This window comes from Crinia signifera, chromosome 3 (assembly GCF_055691185.1).
Source record: "Crinia signifera chromosome 3, ASM5569118v1, whole genome shotgun sequence".
NCBI lineage: Eukaryota > Metazoa > Chordata > Amphibia > Anura > Myobatrachidae > Crinia > Crinia signifera.
Genome location: NC_139219.1, coordinates 212,899,060 through 212,917,146, shown reverse-complemented (window position 1 = coordinate 212,917,146; position 18,087 = coordinate 212,899,060). Strand labels below are relative to the sequence as shown.

At 42.1% G+C, this 18,087-nt stretch overlaps 2 protein-coding genes across 2 annotated transcripts in view; both read left to right on the top strand.

Annotated features, from left to right (window-relative positions):
• The window catches only part of KBTBD11 (kelch repeat and BTB domain containing 11), a 31,418-nt gene extending 19,585 nt beyond the window's left edge, over positions 1 to 11,833 (top strand). The window contains exon 2 of the mRNA XM_083177360.1: positions 2,892 to 11,833. Coding sequence (XP_083033486.1) covers positions 3,645 to 5,633 — 1,989 coding nt within the window. The 5' untranslated portion in view covers positions 2,892 to 3,644 and the 3' untranslated portion in view covers positions 5,634 to 11,833. The remainder of the gene's footprint in view (positions 1 to 2,891) is intronic.
• The window catches only part of MYOM2 (myomesin 2), a 268,492-nt gene that overhangs the window by 19,575 nt on the left and 230,830 nt on the right, over positions 1 to 18,087 (top strand). The window lies entirely within an intron of this gene.

Sequence of the window (18,087 nt, the reverse complement as noted above, 5' to 3'; positions counted from 1 at the left end):
CTAAATTATTTCAACTCTTTTTTTCTCATAGTTCAGTATCCTGTTGAGAGCAGTATGGGCTTCTGCTTGCTCCCCTGGTTTGCTAGAGGCTGTCCTCCCCAGTGCAGGCAGTGCTACATGTGGACTGTGTCACCGGACCTCACTGATGAGTCATTAACTCAGTGTCAATAGCAGGATCAGCTATGGATGCTGTAACTGGGGAACTAAATGGGCTGCCAGAGGCTTTTAATGTGAAAAATGCTATAAAGAGGTACTTGTAACAGAGTAAGAAATTCTGTGTCCCCTGTAGTGGGGAACAATATTGCTCCTACTATCCTGTACATACATTTTTAGAGGAGAGTTTATACAAGCAGTCCGATAATGGAAGCTGCTTACTACCCACATAGCACGACTGAGGATATTTGCACCTGGAGCGCTGTGACACTTTGGTATTTGGAACTACTCAGATATGGTTTCCAATATATATTTATAGCTTTCATTTTTTGTTATCCACCTCCTATAGAAAATTAATAAGTAATATATAAATTAATTATCCATGAAGAGAAAGGCATCATTTAGCCCCATCCCCTACCCAAGCATTCCGTGTTTTGGGGCTGTAGCCTGTTGACATGTTAGTCCCCCCCCCCATGTGACATACTGCCGAAATAGAAAGTAAGTATAGGCATAGCTAGTGTGAGGAAGCCATCTCATGATGGCTCATGATTGCATACTTCCCAACTGCCCATTACAGCTGGACATTCCTGCTAATTGGACATTGTCCTGATGTCCCACCAATGTGTGGGGAGGAGTTTACGTAGGTAGAGCCAGTGATCACTGCAACTCCTATGTCCCTATAGATGTAAGCTTGCAGCAGGGCCCTCCTACCTCCAAGTCTGTCTGTTGTTACCCAGTTTGCTTTATCACTGTCTACTATTGTCAAGCGCAACGGAATCTGCGGCGCTATATAAGAAACTGTAAATAAATAAATAAACTCTGCTTTGCAAAGCAGCTAGTGATCACTTAAGTAGATGTGTATAGCATTTAACATTACGGGGAGAGGAGCAAGGGGCCATCCAGCTGGCAAACATGCCTACTGCGCCTGAGGTCCCGCTTCTCTTACAGGTAAAGTTACGGTATGTAAATGTGCTGTTGTGCATCATTTATGATGAGTAACAAAGTTATCTGGCTAAGCTAACCCATAAAAAGAGTCTGTCATTTGTAAACTGATCTTTACAATATTTAGATTTGTTTTTGGAGCATGTCAGTATTTTCCTCATGTGTATCATTGACATTGTGAGTACAGTGTTATACAGACCTAAATGTCATATTATCTGGCTGATATACAACTGTGCTTGTGAAGTTATAATAAAAAATACACTCAGTGATAAGAGCTCAGCAGGGTCCGGATGATTAGACAGAGTGCAGTTTCCTACCAGCTCTGTACTTCCCCTTTTTTTCTTTTTTACATATATTCAGCAACGTTCTAAAAGATAACTCCTATCCTATGCCACATGATACAGCCAACTGCAGCAGTGAAATGTTGCATTCTACGGGGTCGATTTAGAAGTGCTCATACCGTTCTGAATTCGGCCCCAGCCCCGATGGTCGGGGTTTGCCCGTATGCATTTCTGCAAAGCCTGGACCATTCGCTATGAGGATGGGAGGGCGGGGGGTGGCAGTAGAAGAATGTCCAGCATTTTATGGGTGCCCCTATAAAAATGCTGGGCGTTCCCCTGTAGAATCAAGCATGGCAATGCCTGCTTGTGGCGGGCAGCTGCTGTCACATGACGTCAGCGCCTGCCCCGTCTTCTGTGAATAGCGACAGAAATAAAGGACTTGTATTACGTAAGGGGAGAGAAATCTGTAAATGCCGCCTGGCAAAATGCATTCGGGGGCATTCGGACCGGGCAGCGTTTGTGGGCTCACCAGTCAGCTAATCTACGCTGCCTAATGAGCCAACCTGAATCAGGCGCTATATTCATTAACCTTTCACTTTATTGGCTTAGGGACAGTATTCAGGTCAATAGGTTGACACCATTTGGTTGACGTACATATGGTCAACATGTGGATGTAAGTAAAATTAGTTTTTGGGGACTTTACTTTTTATTAACTTTCTCATACTTTATCATCCACGTGGACTCCATTTGGGAAGTGTGCAGAGAGCAACTCTAGTGGAGCAAGGTACCTGACCCAAAGCATGGTGAGCGAATTTCGCCCTGCGTGGGGAAGCAGTAGACTAATTGGGGGTCCATGTGATCAGGTGTTGACATTCACACCAAAAAGAATGTGAAAAACTCACGTCCACCTTATCATGTGGTAACCATTTCCATGCAGATATATTACTTGTTTCAATCTTTTGCTTGTGTCAACCTTTTTCGGCGTCGATGTTGTGCATGTCTACCTTTTGGTGTCAACCTCGACAAAGGCGACCAAATGAACCGCACCCCACTTCATTCAGCAATTTTGTTTGAATAGCTTCCTGATGTGCATGAAGGGACTACAGACGGGGAGATTTGCTAAACGTTCTGAGCGATGCTAGATTGCTCTGCACACAGCGCTGCACAGCGGTGTGTCAGTGCTGCACGGCGATGTGTCAGTGCTGTGTGTTGAGCAATTTGCCAGGGCAGATGTTCTCCGTTCTCCACTTCAGGGAGACAGGCAGGGATAGGGGGACAGCGGGGCAGCGAGGGGCACCGGGGGGAGGTGGCGGGGACCCGTAGACAGCTCCGTAGCCCTGGCGGGAGCCGGCCGCTGGCGGGGGCTGTCGGTACTGTCGCCAGCCCCTGCAAGAATGAGGCCGGCTCCCTCTGTAGCTTTTATTTGTATCAGTAAGATTGAATGCTTCCACAGAACCTCATTGTTATGTTAAAAGTTTTTCAACCTTTTAACTCTTGTTTGTGTCTCTCTTACAGGGCAGTGTAAATATCAGAAGACCAACAGGATAAAAGAAAAGAATGTGAAGTCTTCAATACAAGAGAAGTGGCCATTGTTACAGTGTGGTCTCACTATTACATGACAAGGAATGTGAGCTCAGAGCCCTTACAGTTATCACTGAAAGCTGCTTAACTTCTGCAGAGAATTATACCTCCATCCTGGCAGTGTCACCTTAAAGATAATCAAATGTCATTAATTCTTATAACAGTTCTGCAGCTCAGAACGTACTTGTAAATCAATCATTAAACATAACATAACCTCATGAAAACGGGAAAATAGTGGATCACAAATTCCTCCTGTATAAGTCATATGGATAAAAGCTGACTCACTTCTCTATCATTACACTACGTGTCCTAGCGTGAAGTGTAAGCTTCAAAACACTATCGTTTTACTTCTTATGAAATACATTTTCTGCATGTGAACTCTGTTACAGTGAAAAGCCTAACAAAGTGCAGATCTTAGCTCTGCTAATTGGAAACAGATAATGATGTCAATAAAACAATCCTTTCTGGGCAAACATTAGAGGGCTGAAAATCTTGTAAAGTTCAAGAGATCAGTATTATGTGTAACTGCTGCAGCGCTGACACACCCCTCTGCTCCCAGCAGCGAGATCAGCAGCCTGTGAAAGGCGCAGTGTTGAAACAAACCCTATCTGGTTGTATGCCAAATACACAGAAGTGAGAAAGAAGAACGCACAGTAAAACACAGTGGATATGTGATTGCAGCCTCACATGGACATGGAGAACTCAGTGTCTATTGCACGTTATCCAGGTGATCAGAATGTCAGTGATGGAAAATCAGGGACTTCTGCAAAGGGGACGTGTGAGTACAGCACCGTGTCTGGAGGAATGTTGGAGGCAAGTGGCACCTCTGTACAGCTTACTCACAGTGAGATAGACAGTATACACCATACTGAGACTAATGGTGGCTACAATCATCAGTCTGAAACTGTTGGGAAGCCCCTGCTTAATCTGGAGGCATCCGGGCAAGTATCCTGCAATGATGCTGAGGACATCTCAGTTTCCGAACCACTGAGTGATGGGAGCATGTTGACTGGAGGGAGCCAATGGGACATGAGCAACGCTAATGCCACCTCTGAATCAGAAGATGACGGCGAGGAAAGAAGTTTATGTGAGTCTGTCTCAATTACTGATAGTCTTAAAGAACATGGGAAACAATGGGGGAACCAACAGAGGGAAGACTTTGCTATCCATACGTCTGGGGAATCAAGTGACAAGCAGGAAAGGGATATCCACCTTGGTATCATTGAACCTCCTGGAGAACCAGACCTGGTGATTGAAGTGACTGGTGGACAAAGGATCAAAGCACATAAGTCTATTTTGGCTGAGAAAAGTGATTACTTTAGAGCTCGATCTTCAAGAGACATGCTGAAGATCAAGGGAATAAGTTACCAGACTTTGCAATTACTTGTAGATTATATTTATAGCTCAAAACTGGAGGTGAAGCAGGACAATGTCGTGGAGGTAATCAGTGGCGCAAAGTTTCTGCAGATCCCTTGTGCTGTGCAGTGTGCCATGGATAGCATGAAATCCCAAATATCACTCAAGAACTGCTATCAAGTACTCTACATTGCAAAAAAGCAAAGACTGAATGAGCTCAAGGAGGCTGCCTACAAATTCATGAGTGACCACTTCCTACAGGTCTTGAGAGACCCAGCAGTGTATGGCAGACTTACAGGGGCAGAGAGAGACCTTATTCTTCAACGAAGGATGGATGGAAAACAGCACTTGGCTGTTGCAGACATCAACGATGCATTTGAACGCTTGAGCAGTAGTAGTAGACCCCAAAGCCGAGAGAGCAGTAGACCACAGAGCCCTTCATCAATTATATCACTGGATGATGATGGAAACGCCTATCAGGTACATTGCTTCAATGAATCCACTAGGGGCTGGAAGTCTCTGACTAAACTGCCAGAGGAGGCAAACACCAAAGGTTGTGGAGTATGTGTTTTCTATAACTATCTGTTCATTGCTGGTGGCATTAAAGGTAGTGGTCAAAAGGCAAAACTTTCTGACCAGGTCTTTTGCTACAACCCATTAACTGACTCTTGGGATAAGGTTCGCCCACTCTCCCAGCCCCGCTCTCAGCTAAAACTCTTGGCACTTGATGGCTACCTGTATGCTATCGGAGGTGAGTGCCTCTTTACGGTGGAAAAGTATGATCCTCGTCTGGATCGCTGGAGCTCAGTAGCTCCATTACCTAAGGGTGCATTTGCTGTTGCCCATGAAGCTACAACCTGTAATGGTGAGATTTATGTTTCTGGTGGGACTCTTTTTTACCGTCTGCTCAAGTATGATCCCAAACTAAATGAGTGGCAGGAGTGTCCTTACAACAACAGCCGTCGGCGCTCTGCTGGCATGGTATCCCACAAAGGCTGCATCTACCGATTTGATATTAGCCGTGAACATGGCCTTAGCGTCTTTACCTACAATTCCATGGCCAGGCACTGGAGTGAGGGGGTCAACCTGCGTCCGGGTACTGGACCACCACCTCCCTATTTGCCATTTCGATGCACAGTGATGGGAAATAACATCTATTGCTTGAATCGAGCTATAACATTGAGAGTACCACTGCCTCCAGAAGGAACTGGAGGAGAGATGAGTATTTGTGAGCCAGAGTACTATCCATCACCAGAAGAGGTTAAGGGGGTGTTATTTTCATTTGTTCTCTCTTTGCCTGAGATCAAACCAGTACATTAAGACCAAGATCTTCACCTGCATAATTAAGTTGTCATTGGCATGTTTTATATGTTCATTCCTTTAGATGACCAAATACATGTATGCCAACTGCACAAGAACATATAAAACTGCATGTCAGTCACTGTATAGAGATCAGAAATATGTGAGTATACAGCTCTATACCAGTTTATTTATTAGGAAACGTCATTGTAAAACAAAGCCAGCATACAGACCCTAATCAAGGGAGATGTTGCATGTATTATTCCTACTGCTCTGTGTATAATATTAATCATGCTGTGGGCACAGTGCGAGGTCAACACTTGTAGTAAGAAGCAGTAGTTACTAATGCCAGGAAATGAAATTATCTCTGAGAAATGCTGCTAACCTTTTTGAGCTGTGCATCAAAACATACTATTACTGTATATTACACTTTACCCTTCTGTTATTGAATCCCATGCAAAGAGAGTGCCCTACAGTTAGTAGCATTACGGGCAATATGATGGAAGCAGAGTGTAGCTGAATTGCAATACATGCTTTGCTTGTCAATTAACTCTGTTCCATGTAGCTTACAGTACCTGTGATACTCTATGGGACAGATTAACCTATGTTTTGCTTAGCCTTTACCTTTATATGTTTTATTCAGTGAGCGATATTCATCTTAATAAGTTATTGCGATTTTGTTTCCTACTGACAAATTCATGGATATTGTAAGTTCACATTGGAAACTAACAATTTATGCATGGTAATTTATGTGATCATTTTGGTAGTTTCCTGTAAAAAAAAGCATAATACATAGATACTTTAGTATTCACATGGGAGTTTACTGGAAATATATTGAATTTTTAACTAAACTGGCATATTAATTTTATTAATACTGTGACCTTGATATTTGCTGAATCTCAGTGGCACTTGCATAACCCCAATGGAAAGCATGTGCGTGCTGCGTTTTTCCATTTTAAAAGAGAGAAAACTGGAGGATATGCATTGGAACTCCCCTCTCCATCATAGAAACTACTGGAAAATGATTCTAACAATCCATAATAATTAACTTTGTTCCTGATTTACATTACAAAAACTGCATTAGTATATTGATATAATGCATAAGCAATAATAATATTTCCATAAACTCCTGTGAATAATAGATGTATAAACAGTGAGCTCAGTTGTCATCTCTACATTGTTCAGTATGAACACTTGTGTATTCAGTGGAATAGTGCACCTACCCCTAAAGCAGAGGTAGCCAACTCCAGTCCTTGAAAGCTACAAACAGTTAACGTTTTCTATTTCTCCTCACAGAATCACAAGTGAAGTATTTAGCTCCACCTGTGGATCTTTTAAAATGTGTCAGTCAGTAATGAGTGCACCTGTGCACCTGTGAGGTGAGCTGGGAAACGTGAACTGTTGGTAGCTCTCGAGGACTGGAGTTGGCTACCCCTGCCCTAAAGGATATTGGAATCATGTAAGATTTATCTGACATGTGCAAAAGCATGTGGCTTGTAGCTCTGTGGGCTTTCATAAGATCACAAAACTCTTCGGTGACTTCTAATATCTATATAATTTAAAGTAGTGCTTTATCCAATATTGAAAAATATTATTTTCCTACCCGTACTTTAGAGTTGTTTTATCCGTATTTACATTTCAGTTATGTTGACACATTCATATAGAACAGGCATGTCCTAACTGTGGCCTTCCAGCTGTTGTGAAATACACATCCCAGCATGCCTTGCAATAGTTTTAACATTCCCTAATAGCAAAACTGTGGCAAGGCTTGATAGGACTTGTAGTTTCACAACAACTGGAGTGCCATAGTTTGGAGACGCCTGATATAGAAGACTCATTCATAATGTAAGCAAATTCCACTTTGGTGGTTCAAGCATGCATTTATGTATTTATTATGGAGAGGCCAGTGATCTGTGTGGTGACATGATTAATATATACACACAGACACATGCAGATTAATGAAATAGATGGTAAAACATTTGAAACTAGATGAAATGTATTACTTTTGGGATTTTGTATACGGTCTTATATTGACAGAAACAGCTTCCCTTTAAGATTTTATACACAGTTGTTCATTTGACACATTCTTAATGTGTAGTAAATGCTATTTAAATGTGCCATAAATGCTGATCGCTAAAAGAATATGATACATTTGTGCAATATAACGGAACATAAAGTACAAAATTAACTATGCTGTAGTGATCTTTGGAATATTATTATTATCCTTTATTTATATTGCACCACTAGTGTTCTGCAGCGCATAACAAAGTACATAAATAAATTAATGAAACAAGAAAAACAGTGACTGTGCGTTCAAGACAATGTAGGGCGAGTAGAAGGTATATTTATTTATTTATTTACAGTTTCTTATATAGCGCAGTAGATTCCGTTGCGCTTTACAATAGTAGACAGTGATAAAACAAACTGGGTAACAACAGACAGACTTGGAGGTAGGAGAGCCCTGCTGCAAGCTTATATAGGGGATATAAACATTGCTGTATCCGCAGACAGCACCCTGAACTACGCATCAGGGTGGCCGAAGCCAAGGGTTAGGCAAAGATGTAAGGAGTACGGAGTAAATTGTAGAAACTAGTTTAATACCTATTTTCCATCGATTAGCTGAATCGCACCCAGGATTTTGTATACAGATCCAACCTGGTTTGACCCAGCTGAGACCCCTTTCAGTTGGGATCTGGCTTATTGCCGGACGGTCACTGGTCACAGGAGCAGCCACGATGCTTGGAGATAAGATCATTTCCTAGTGCCAGCTCTCCCTATGCTTTAAAATGGTGATCCATCGACCAGGCTTACCCATTTATACTGCACTGTGACCTTCCTGGTACCAACCTCTCAAGCTAGATTCTGGTTGGATTCTGGGGTCATTGGATCTGGGTTAACCCTTTTTTCCATGTGCCTCTCATGGGTTGTCACAGCAATAACCTGAGTTTTTAGCTGCTGTGTTAAATGGTTATAAGAACTTTTCCAACAAAAAACAGGTTTTTGGACATGTTTCTAACCCCTGTCATACTCGGGTCAGACTCCGTTTACACTGCACCTTGTACCCAGGTTATTGCCTAGTCAGCCCCCTTTAACTGAACTGTGTCTGTCCTACATGTCACTACCAGACACACCCTTGAAGTGGACCTCTGTGTACCCAGCCAATCAGCAGCTTTCAAGTATAACCTGGGTCGGCTAACCTGAGTCCAACTCTTCACACTGCACAGTTATGCCACCGGGTTTTTGCCTCATGGACCCGGGTCAGCGTCGGTTTAAAAGGGGTACTACCGTGTGGTGGGGCAGTGTAAACGGGCAAGGGACCTGTTTCCACCAATGAGGGAGCCCATACCTCCCAGTCTGGAGGTTGGGCAGAGGGCGCATACAGCCTCTGCTGCTGTCTGCTGTACTATGCAGACAGCAGCGGAGCTGGGGAGGAGGTGAATGGATTCCTCTGTGCGACATCTATTCACCTCATGGACAGAGGCTGGGGGCGCATGGAGGCTGGGGGCAGCCCAGCAACTTTCCTTGGTGCTGGGCTTGCCTCCAGTGCAGTTATGACATTGTGGGGGTCCCGGCGGGTGGATTTCCCGGTGCTTGGAGATAATGTCATCTTTAAGTGCCGGCTCAGGACCCACCTCCACCAGGGGTATGCCAGTATACATTTTGCTGGGGGCACGCCAGTGCAAAAGGTAATAAACACTGGTTCACACCCGGGTTGGAGCTGGGTCCAAAAACCTGAGTATGACCCAGCATTTTGGTTTAAAAGTGGTATAACCTGGGTCTGACTCTGGTAGTTACCAGGGTTAGATTCCCAGGACACTCGAACTGGGTTATTTTTCTAAGGACCCTTTGAAAAGACCTGAGTAGACCTCACAATAACTTGGTTATTGTGACAGTGGAAAAGGATGATATGAGAGAAAGAAAAGTGCATGATGGGAGAGGACCCTGCTTATGAGAGCTTACATTATATGTCCTGTTAATAGCTATTATTTTACAATGTTCAAATTGCCTAGTAGATTTATATTGACACGGATCTAGCTGCAAAAACCTGTTTGTGTTGAACAAAGTTGCTTTTCTTATGCAAACTGCCACATAAAGTGATTCATCATGGCTTTGTGCACTGCTTGCTGCCGTTTTTATAGTACTATTTGCACTTTAGCCATCCTGAGCCTTGGAAAATTCTTTTGTCCATGTAAGCTATACTATACTTTCCATTCTTCTTTGCTGTAGGCAATCCACAGTTTGTGCAAACTGTAACCTAATGGCTTAGCACACCCGTCCCTCAATCGTTACGTGATTAAAGTTCAAAAACTGTAATCATAGACCTAGGTGTACAACATAGCTGCAGTAATATATGTTATACTGCCCACAGAAGCATTTATCTGGATGACACTTGCTCATAGAGGCATGATTCACCGCTACCGCTCAGGCCACAGTAACCTCGTGTTCCCGATCCATAATGATGGTCCAGGGGATTGAATAGTTGAACAAGGGATTATTTTTAGTCTACTGACAGGAGTAACATTTCTTTATGACTAAGCTCTGATGATAGGATATCAGTTTTTATATGCCTTCTACTGACAGGAGAAATATTTTGTATTTCTGACACCCCTCAAGTGAGCTATTGACAAGAATAGGAAGCAACAAATGTATATAATAACCAGAAATACTGTAACTGGCATTTCTAGATTTAGCAAAACAAAGTCGCAGTACCACATTCTGCCATTTAAGTGTTTATTTTTTACTTGAACTGCAGAAATACTATTGTACTATGCTGATTGATAGACTTATATACATGGGTAAGGCCAGAAATGTTACATTAGGTCAAACTAAGTTGTGTCCAATCCCTTTATGTCTTCTGGCTCTGTCATTATGACTGCCCCTCGCATGTGTACCTGTATGTCCTATAAGTGTATCTGTCTGATTTGTGCTCCTGTCTTCTAGCCCTTGTTAGTGTGTCTGATCCTTAGTCCTGCTCCTGCTTCTGTTTGTCCTGTCAGTGAGTCTCAGTTCTGTGTTCTCCAGTACTCTAAGTTGACCCAGCACAAGTCACTTTGCTTTTTTGATCATGAGTGTCCATCCACCACAGAACATGATGGGTATGTGTAATATTGGCTGTGATAGAATATGTCTTTATTGTAGTTTTTATCCTAAATCCTGAAACACACTAAGTAACCAGAAGTATGCGAGTCCAGTGAGTGGCGCAGACCCACATGTTCAATGCAGCAAGATCTACTAATGTATCTTGCTACAGCAGCTACATACGGCAGTCCTGAAGGCACTTGAAACATACTGTATACTGTGTGGTGCAGCTGTGGTGTTATTTTGTAGTGTATAGAATATTTATAGTATCATTTTTGTACCCGCTATTACGATTACTATTAATCACATTAGATAAGGCTGGTGCAGTAGCAACACCTTCGAACTCAACCATACACATGAAACAACTTAACTACAAAAAGTGTATGCTTAGGCTTAATGCTGCAGGTTATCTTTTCCTTGTAGATCACAGTCATGAATGTAAAACATGCTCTTGCATAGGATAACCCCCCCCCCCCCAAATAAAAAAATAAATAAAAATAATACAGAGTGCGTGGTTCGGATGCTATACTGTCTGTAGGCTGTAGCTTCATCTTTATGGGATTTCTACGGTAAGGGTTAAAGGGATATATGTATAACTCCTCTGAGACAATTTGTTCAGAGCCACCAATATTGGTAGTATTGCAGGTGGTGGATCGGTCACAACAGTCACGTTCCTGGTCCTGTGACATGCAGCTGACCATTTTGGTGGGTTTCTACCTCTAGCACAAAGACAATGTATCATATTCTCTTAGCACTTATTCACCAGTCCCATTGAGCAATGGTCTGTGATTGGATATATTCCAGCACAAAGAAACAGACCCACTGTGAGTCATTTACAAGTGAATGGTACAGGACAGCAATATACGCTCATGCATTGCTCCTGTGTGACAAGACTTGTGCATTGTAATTATTAAAGTTATTGTCAATTCAAAGGTTCCATTATCTTCTACATTGAATTCCTGTGTGTCTCCTAGGAGCACATATTAAATTAAACAGAGGCTTATTGCACATCTGGGTGTAAATGAGCAAAAGAGGATCATCTAGCATTAAACAATGCATGCTTATTTATGTGTATTGTAAAAGCTTACCACTAAATCATAAAAACACAAAGACTTTTACAGAAAACAGTAGCTTAGCTCCGACCCCCCCCCCCCCCCCCCCCCCCTTCCACCACCACCCTCCATTCTTCCCCACACTAATACTGGTAGGCTATAAATTCTTCAGCCCACACTGACCTGTGCAACAAAGCAAATTACTGTGAGCTCCACATGTAAATCATCTCATCTCCATCAATGGAATTGCTCTTTCCAAATATCTTCTATTGAACTGCTATCTTGTTGTGACTGTTCATTTTAACCTTGCAGTACCCATGCTCTATATTGTTAAGTAATGCATACTGTATATCACAAACAAAAATTAAAGTTACATGACAAGATACAGTATTAACTTAGACAAAGCATCTTACAAAAGGGCTAATGGTGCAGACCAGTGTCCCTGAACCTGTCCTGAAAACGCACTCAGAGAATGCCCAGGTTCTCCCTGAGACCAAAGTTATTCTTCACAGATATTAACACACATAGGGCGAGATGTACTAAGCTTGAAAAGTGATAAAATGGAGAGTGTTAAAGAGCCAGCCAATCAGCTCTCAACTTTCATGTCACAGGCTGTGTGCTCGTTTACCACTCTACATTTTATACCTTCTCAAGGCTTAGTACATCTCGTCTATAGAAGGTGTTCGTAGTTCTATGTGCCACGAATAGAAGCCAACAAAAGTGATTATAGGATGGTGACATGATTGTAGTGAGGATAGGTAGAATGCTGCAAACTGCTCGGCTCATCAGTCAAGTTGTTCTAAACTAATAACGCAAGTATTGATCACCGATTTAGAAGAAACAGCTTACTAATAAGTCCTATACATTTTATACTGTTACACTAATTTTACATATGTGACTTCTTGGTCACTAGAGTCTTAGTGATAAATATTATGACCACTTCTGGATGACATATTTGATATTTGTTCCTTTATGCAATGACTTCAGACTACAAAACTGAAGAAATCAATGCAAAATTGGCATATATATAGATATATATATATATCTATATATATGATATATAGATCTTTTAAAACAGTTATCTTTCATCCTTACTGTTAATATGAATTGTACAGATACTGTACCATGTAAATACCCACAACTCTAAAGTGTTTGTTGCAAAGTGTCCATCCAGTAATCATGTGACCGTTATGAGGCTCTTGTTTACAGCAATGCATTTCAAATTGTTCAACAAAATAAACTTTATATGATACAATGTAACTTTTTTAAAACTAATATTGTAAGTCTAACTTAATGTAACTGGAAATAGGGAACAATTCTGGGGTAATTTCCTTTACTTTGGCCATTTCTTGGCATGTTTTGGTATTTTTACTGTCCTGTGAATCTGTACAATGCTATGCATTTAATACTAGTTGAGCATTTTAATATGCATTGTAGTTCTTCTTTGTACCTGCTTTCGCACTTAATAATGTTTCATTGGAATAATTGCAGTCTATTTCAAACCCTCGGGGTTAAAAAGAAGTATTCCAATGTGTATTTTTCTTATCTGACAGCTACACTGTTGTTGTCATTACAGAAGCTGCCATTTGCACATTTATTTTACATTCCAAGAATTGCTGAACTGAATTTTGTTTTACTATGTGGATTCTAGAAATGAATCAATGCAGAACATGAGTTATGGAAACTCTGCTATACACTTATTTCTGCCCTTTTTTCCTTCTGTATGCATTCATTTAATTTCAATGTTATGTTAATTGTTATTACAAATGAAAGATGATCTTGTACTATTAAAATAGCAGTGTTCTAAAGAAAACCTCTTCAGAGTCTTTTTGTATCCTATTAACCACCTGACACATGAAGAAAACAAAACTGCCTATATTGCCACATTCTACCAGGTCTGGGGAAGATTCCTTTCATACTGGGAAATTACTGTAGCTCCTACGATACTGTATGTGCTTGGGAGGAACTCAGTTATTACCCGCAACTAGAGGCGAGGCTGCACTATTGCTGAGGTCAATGGCATCACTAGAGGGTTTGCTCCCCCCCCCCCCTTGTCTAGGGGTGACACTGAAACCACAGTGCCGACTCCTGCTCAGTAATAGGAGCCTGGTGCTACAATGTAACATCAAGTGCGGAACCTGCCACCTGTCCCTGTGTAAGTGCCAGAACCACCTGCATCTCAAGGATGAAAACCAGTATATGTTGACAGCCATTCACTGTGTTCGCTGGGAGGCAGGTAAAGACTTTTTTTTACTTAAGTATGGGCCCCAATGCATTTCTCCGTCTAGGGTCCACAATGCTGTTAAGACGGCCCTGGCGTGGACAGCTGTCCAGAGTGCCTGTATATTAAGATGGCCCTGTGTATTAACCAAACCCTTACATGCAATCATCTCTGCAATATTTACAGGTTTAACAGTAACACCATCTGAAATAGTGTTTTTCTTTAAAATGGTTTTTAAAAGCTAAAAAATTGATTGCCTATAAAGAGTTAAGGTTAGGGCTGATTCTGAGTCAGACGCAGAAGTGTTTGGTTTTGAGTGATGGTGCAGAAGCTGGATGTGATACATTATATTAATGTGAGTTTGAATAGGGCTAATGCAAGGATATGTGCAGGATCTAGCCTATTGTATTCCATTTATCACCATAGTCACCAGCTCCTTCCAGGTGCAAGAGATTCATCTGACACAGCCTCCCGTTCTCCGTACACAATGACTCCAAATGGCACAGAACTCAAGCTACACTCCAAGCACACTCCTACAAGATGGAATAGCTTCGTGTTCCTTCCCTGAAACACTAATTTTATGCAAAGAGAGCTCCAGCCATGATCTGCCCAACTCAGAATCTCCCAGAGATATGTACAAAAAAAACGATGTCAAATTGCTTCTGTGCATAAGCTATTTACATTAATAAAAAGGAATGCCTGTCAGGATAATTTCTATTGTCTCTATAGCTGTAGGCCCTGTATTGTTGGTTAACAAGTACCTGATCCTAGTCTGTTCTACTGTATTTTCAATTAGGAATTATATTATTTATTTATTAGTTTATTTAGTGTGTTAGTGGCAATCCATTGATCCCCTGATGGTCGCAACAGGGTATTGGGCATATTAAACATGTGTAAAAATGTAATTCCCTGATCCTGGTGGAGATCACGGAATCAGGGATTTCTGCATAAATTCCTCAATCATGTGACGGATCAATGATCATCAATGGATGCCGAACTTGGAGGATATGGAGATGCCTATGGAGATGCCTACATACAATCAGGGCTGACCTCCTCCGGAGCCCTGATTGGTTTAAGAGAGTACCAGTTTACATTTGTGATTTTGATGTTTTCTATGAGAAATTTGCGATTTTTGGTAAACGTGCGATTTTAGCCATTTTTGACCAAAAATTGCATGTTCTAAAAAAATTGCACCCTATTAAATCTTGTCACTTATCTCTATAGAAAGTATCTTAATGTCCCTTTTGCACATTGCATTTTTCATTCAGCACATATTCTCCATCCCCTATTCCCCTTGATTTTATGTATTATTCCTCTACTTACCATAGTGCTACATAATATGTTATTGCTTCAATTTATCAATGGGACTCCAACTGGAGAGAGCTTATGTGACAATCCACCTCCCAGGTGCTTCTTTCCCCACTGTATATCAGCATAATGCTGATGTGATAATTGAAAGCCGATAAGGCTGCTCATGACCAGTAAATGCTCTTATGTTACTGAGCCAACAAAGGAAGAGCCTCAGTTGAACCCTGCCTACAAATGTATAAGAGGGCTCTTTACACTTACGGGGGCCAGGTAAGTTGCCATAGCACCATCCTAAGTCTTTATCGCAAAGGCGATCATGTTAGCTTTTTGCAGAATGATACATTGTGGAACTTCGCAGACCCACAGTAGTCTATGGAACAGCTGAGACAGAATTATTTCTCTAGGCCTCTTGATAAATCCAGAAAAGTTGTGATGAGACCTTTTTCTGCTGACTACTATAAGCTTTAAAAACAATGCTACATGTTCTCTATATCTCTTAACCCTTTGAGTACCAACGTTGCTTAGTTAAATATTGCACCCAAAAAAGAACAGTCGCTGTGAGCAATTTTTAGCAGATTTTGGGGGCGATTCGCTAACACAGAAATGCGGGAATACCCCAGTTATCGGGGTTCTTACTGCATTTCTGTATGCTGCATTGTTCCTCCGCAATGGCAGCGCTGCGGAGGGAATCGCCAGCAAAAGCTGGCAATTCCCTTCAGAAGCCTATGGGTTTCTTACCGTCCGTAGCGCTGTTTGAGGGATCCATCACGGATCCCTCCCAGCATGCCCTGCGGCCGGCTCCGGCACTCTGCGCATGCGCAGATGGACTCCCGGGTCACAGACCCAGAAGTCCAGTGCCGGACTCTTATCGCAAGAGCTGTCCCTTGCGTTAATAACAGCATATGTTAGAGCATATGCCGTTATTAATAATGCGATGCCCGGTGATAGAGGGATCAAATGGAAAGTGATAAACAACCAAGCAATCAGCTCCTACCTGTCATTTTTCAAACACAGTCTGTGACATGACAGGTAGGACCTGATTGGCTGGTTGTTTATCACTCTCCATTTTATCACTTTTCAAGGCTTAGTACATCTGGCCCAGAGAGTGAAGGCTCTGGGCAACTCAACCGCCTCTGCTGAGCTGCCCCCACTGCTGAAGCCCACTGCTCCCAGAGCACTCAGCGCTGGCTTCTTCTTCACCTTCAGATGCTGGTGGGCATTTAAAATGAGGCACTGTCTGGTGAGCCAATCAGAACTCGCGTACCGGCAGCCCCTCTGACTGGCTTCCGGGTTGCAAGCTCAGATTGGCTTACACGTCGGCACCATATTTTAAATGCATCAGTTGGAGAAGACTGCACTGTTGGAGCAGTGGGATCCTGCGCAGCGGAAGGTGGGGGGAGCGGAGCAAAGCAGAGCTAGGTGGTAAGTGAGGAGGGTCGGGCCCGGAGTAGAAACCAGTCCCGGGTCCCACAGTTCCTAGTGACAGCCCTGCCAAGTATGAACCTGAGCAGTACATTACTATACATACCTCCCGCTCCATGTAGTCTCTAGCTTCTTTACCCTGCACCTACTCTAGATTTGTGCAATTTCAGGATACAGCCTAACATTCTGCAACAGACAACTACATGAACGTGTCATACTTTACAATATTAGTGGCTTGTGAAGGCTCCAAAGGCATACAATAGTCTACGGTGTCTAACAACTTCTGAGGGTGGTGCTATCTAGCAGGAGCTTTTGGAGCTGGGAAAATTGGACTACATACTGTAACTGTTGCCATAAAGGTCTGTGGGAAAGTTGGTATTCTGCTGGCCCTTGATGAGTTACTGCATGGTTTCTGAATAAAACAGCTTGATAAATAGGTTCTTTTGTCTTTAAATGTACAAAAAAAGAACAAAAGGAGTAAAATACTAAGAAACTCAGTATGGACTTGGAAAAAAATACACAAAGCAGATGATATAATTATGTGATTAATCTTTTTGTTTAACCAGTGATTAGTCTTTTATGTTAACTTGCAAATTGGCAATAAAATAATGTTTTGTGACTAATGCACAGCCAGTCGGCCACAATTTCACATTGTATAATTGGGATGATGAGTCAGACACAGAGAATCTGCTGTATTCTATATAAAACACTGAAGCTCTGCAATAACTAAAGCAGGGGAAACCCAACATCAAAAAACACCTAAGTCGTTTTGGAATTGTGCTCATAAACATTTCATTTGTGGGAGCGACAGTGTATGATATTTAGGTGTATTGCAGGCCCCCATGGATATGTGCATGGTACTGTCATTCCAAAATCCACCCTCACCTTCATTATTTATGTAAATACGATTTATTTGTTTTATGTTTATGTATGAAATACATCATGGCAGTAAGGGGACATCAGAAGGCTGCAAGCGGCTTCGGCAGCCTCTCATCCAGACGCCGCACGGACTTTAGGAAGGATAAGCAGCAGGTTAGCGGGACACCGCTCCCTGCTGACACTATCCACATTCACATCACCCTATAGGGACATTGACTGCGTCAGTTCAGCGTTTGCTGCTGACACGCAGATCTCCACCCCCATTGCCCTACCCGCACTGTGTTTACATTAGTATTAATAAATCCAAGCACTTAACCCTAACATCATTGTTTATCATCTTTACACGTGGTGAATTATACATTCAGCAGGTTTCTTATGAGTTACTCATTAGAGGGGCACATTCCCATCCCACTAGGTACGGATTAGCAGCGCCAGTTATTCTTAGTACCCGAGAAGGTGAGCGCAGTACCAATACCCTTGTTTAGTAGATTACTAGTTATGTGTCTATAAATGA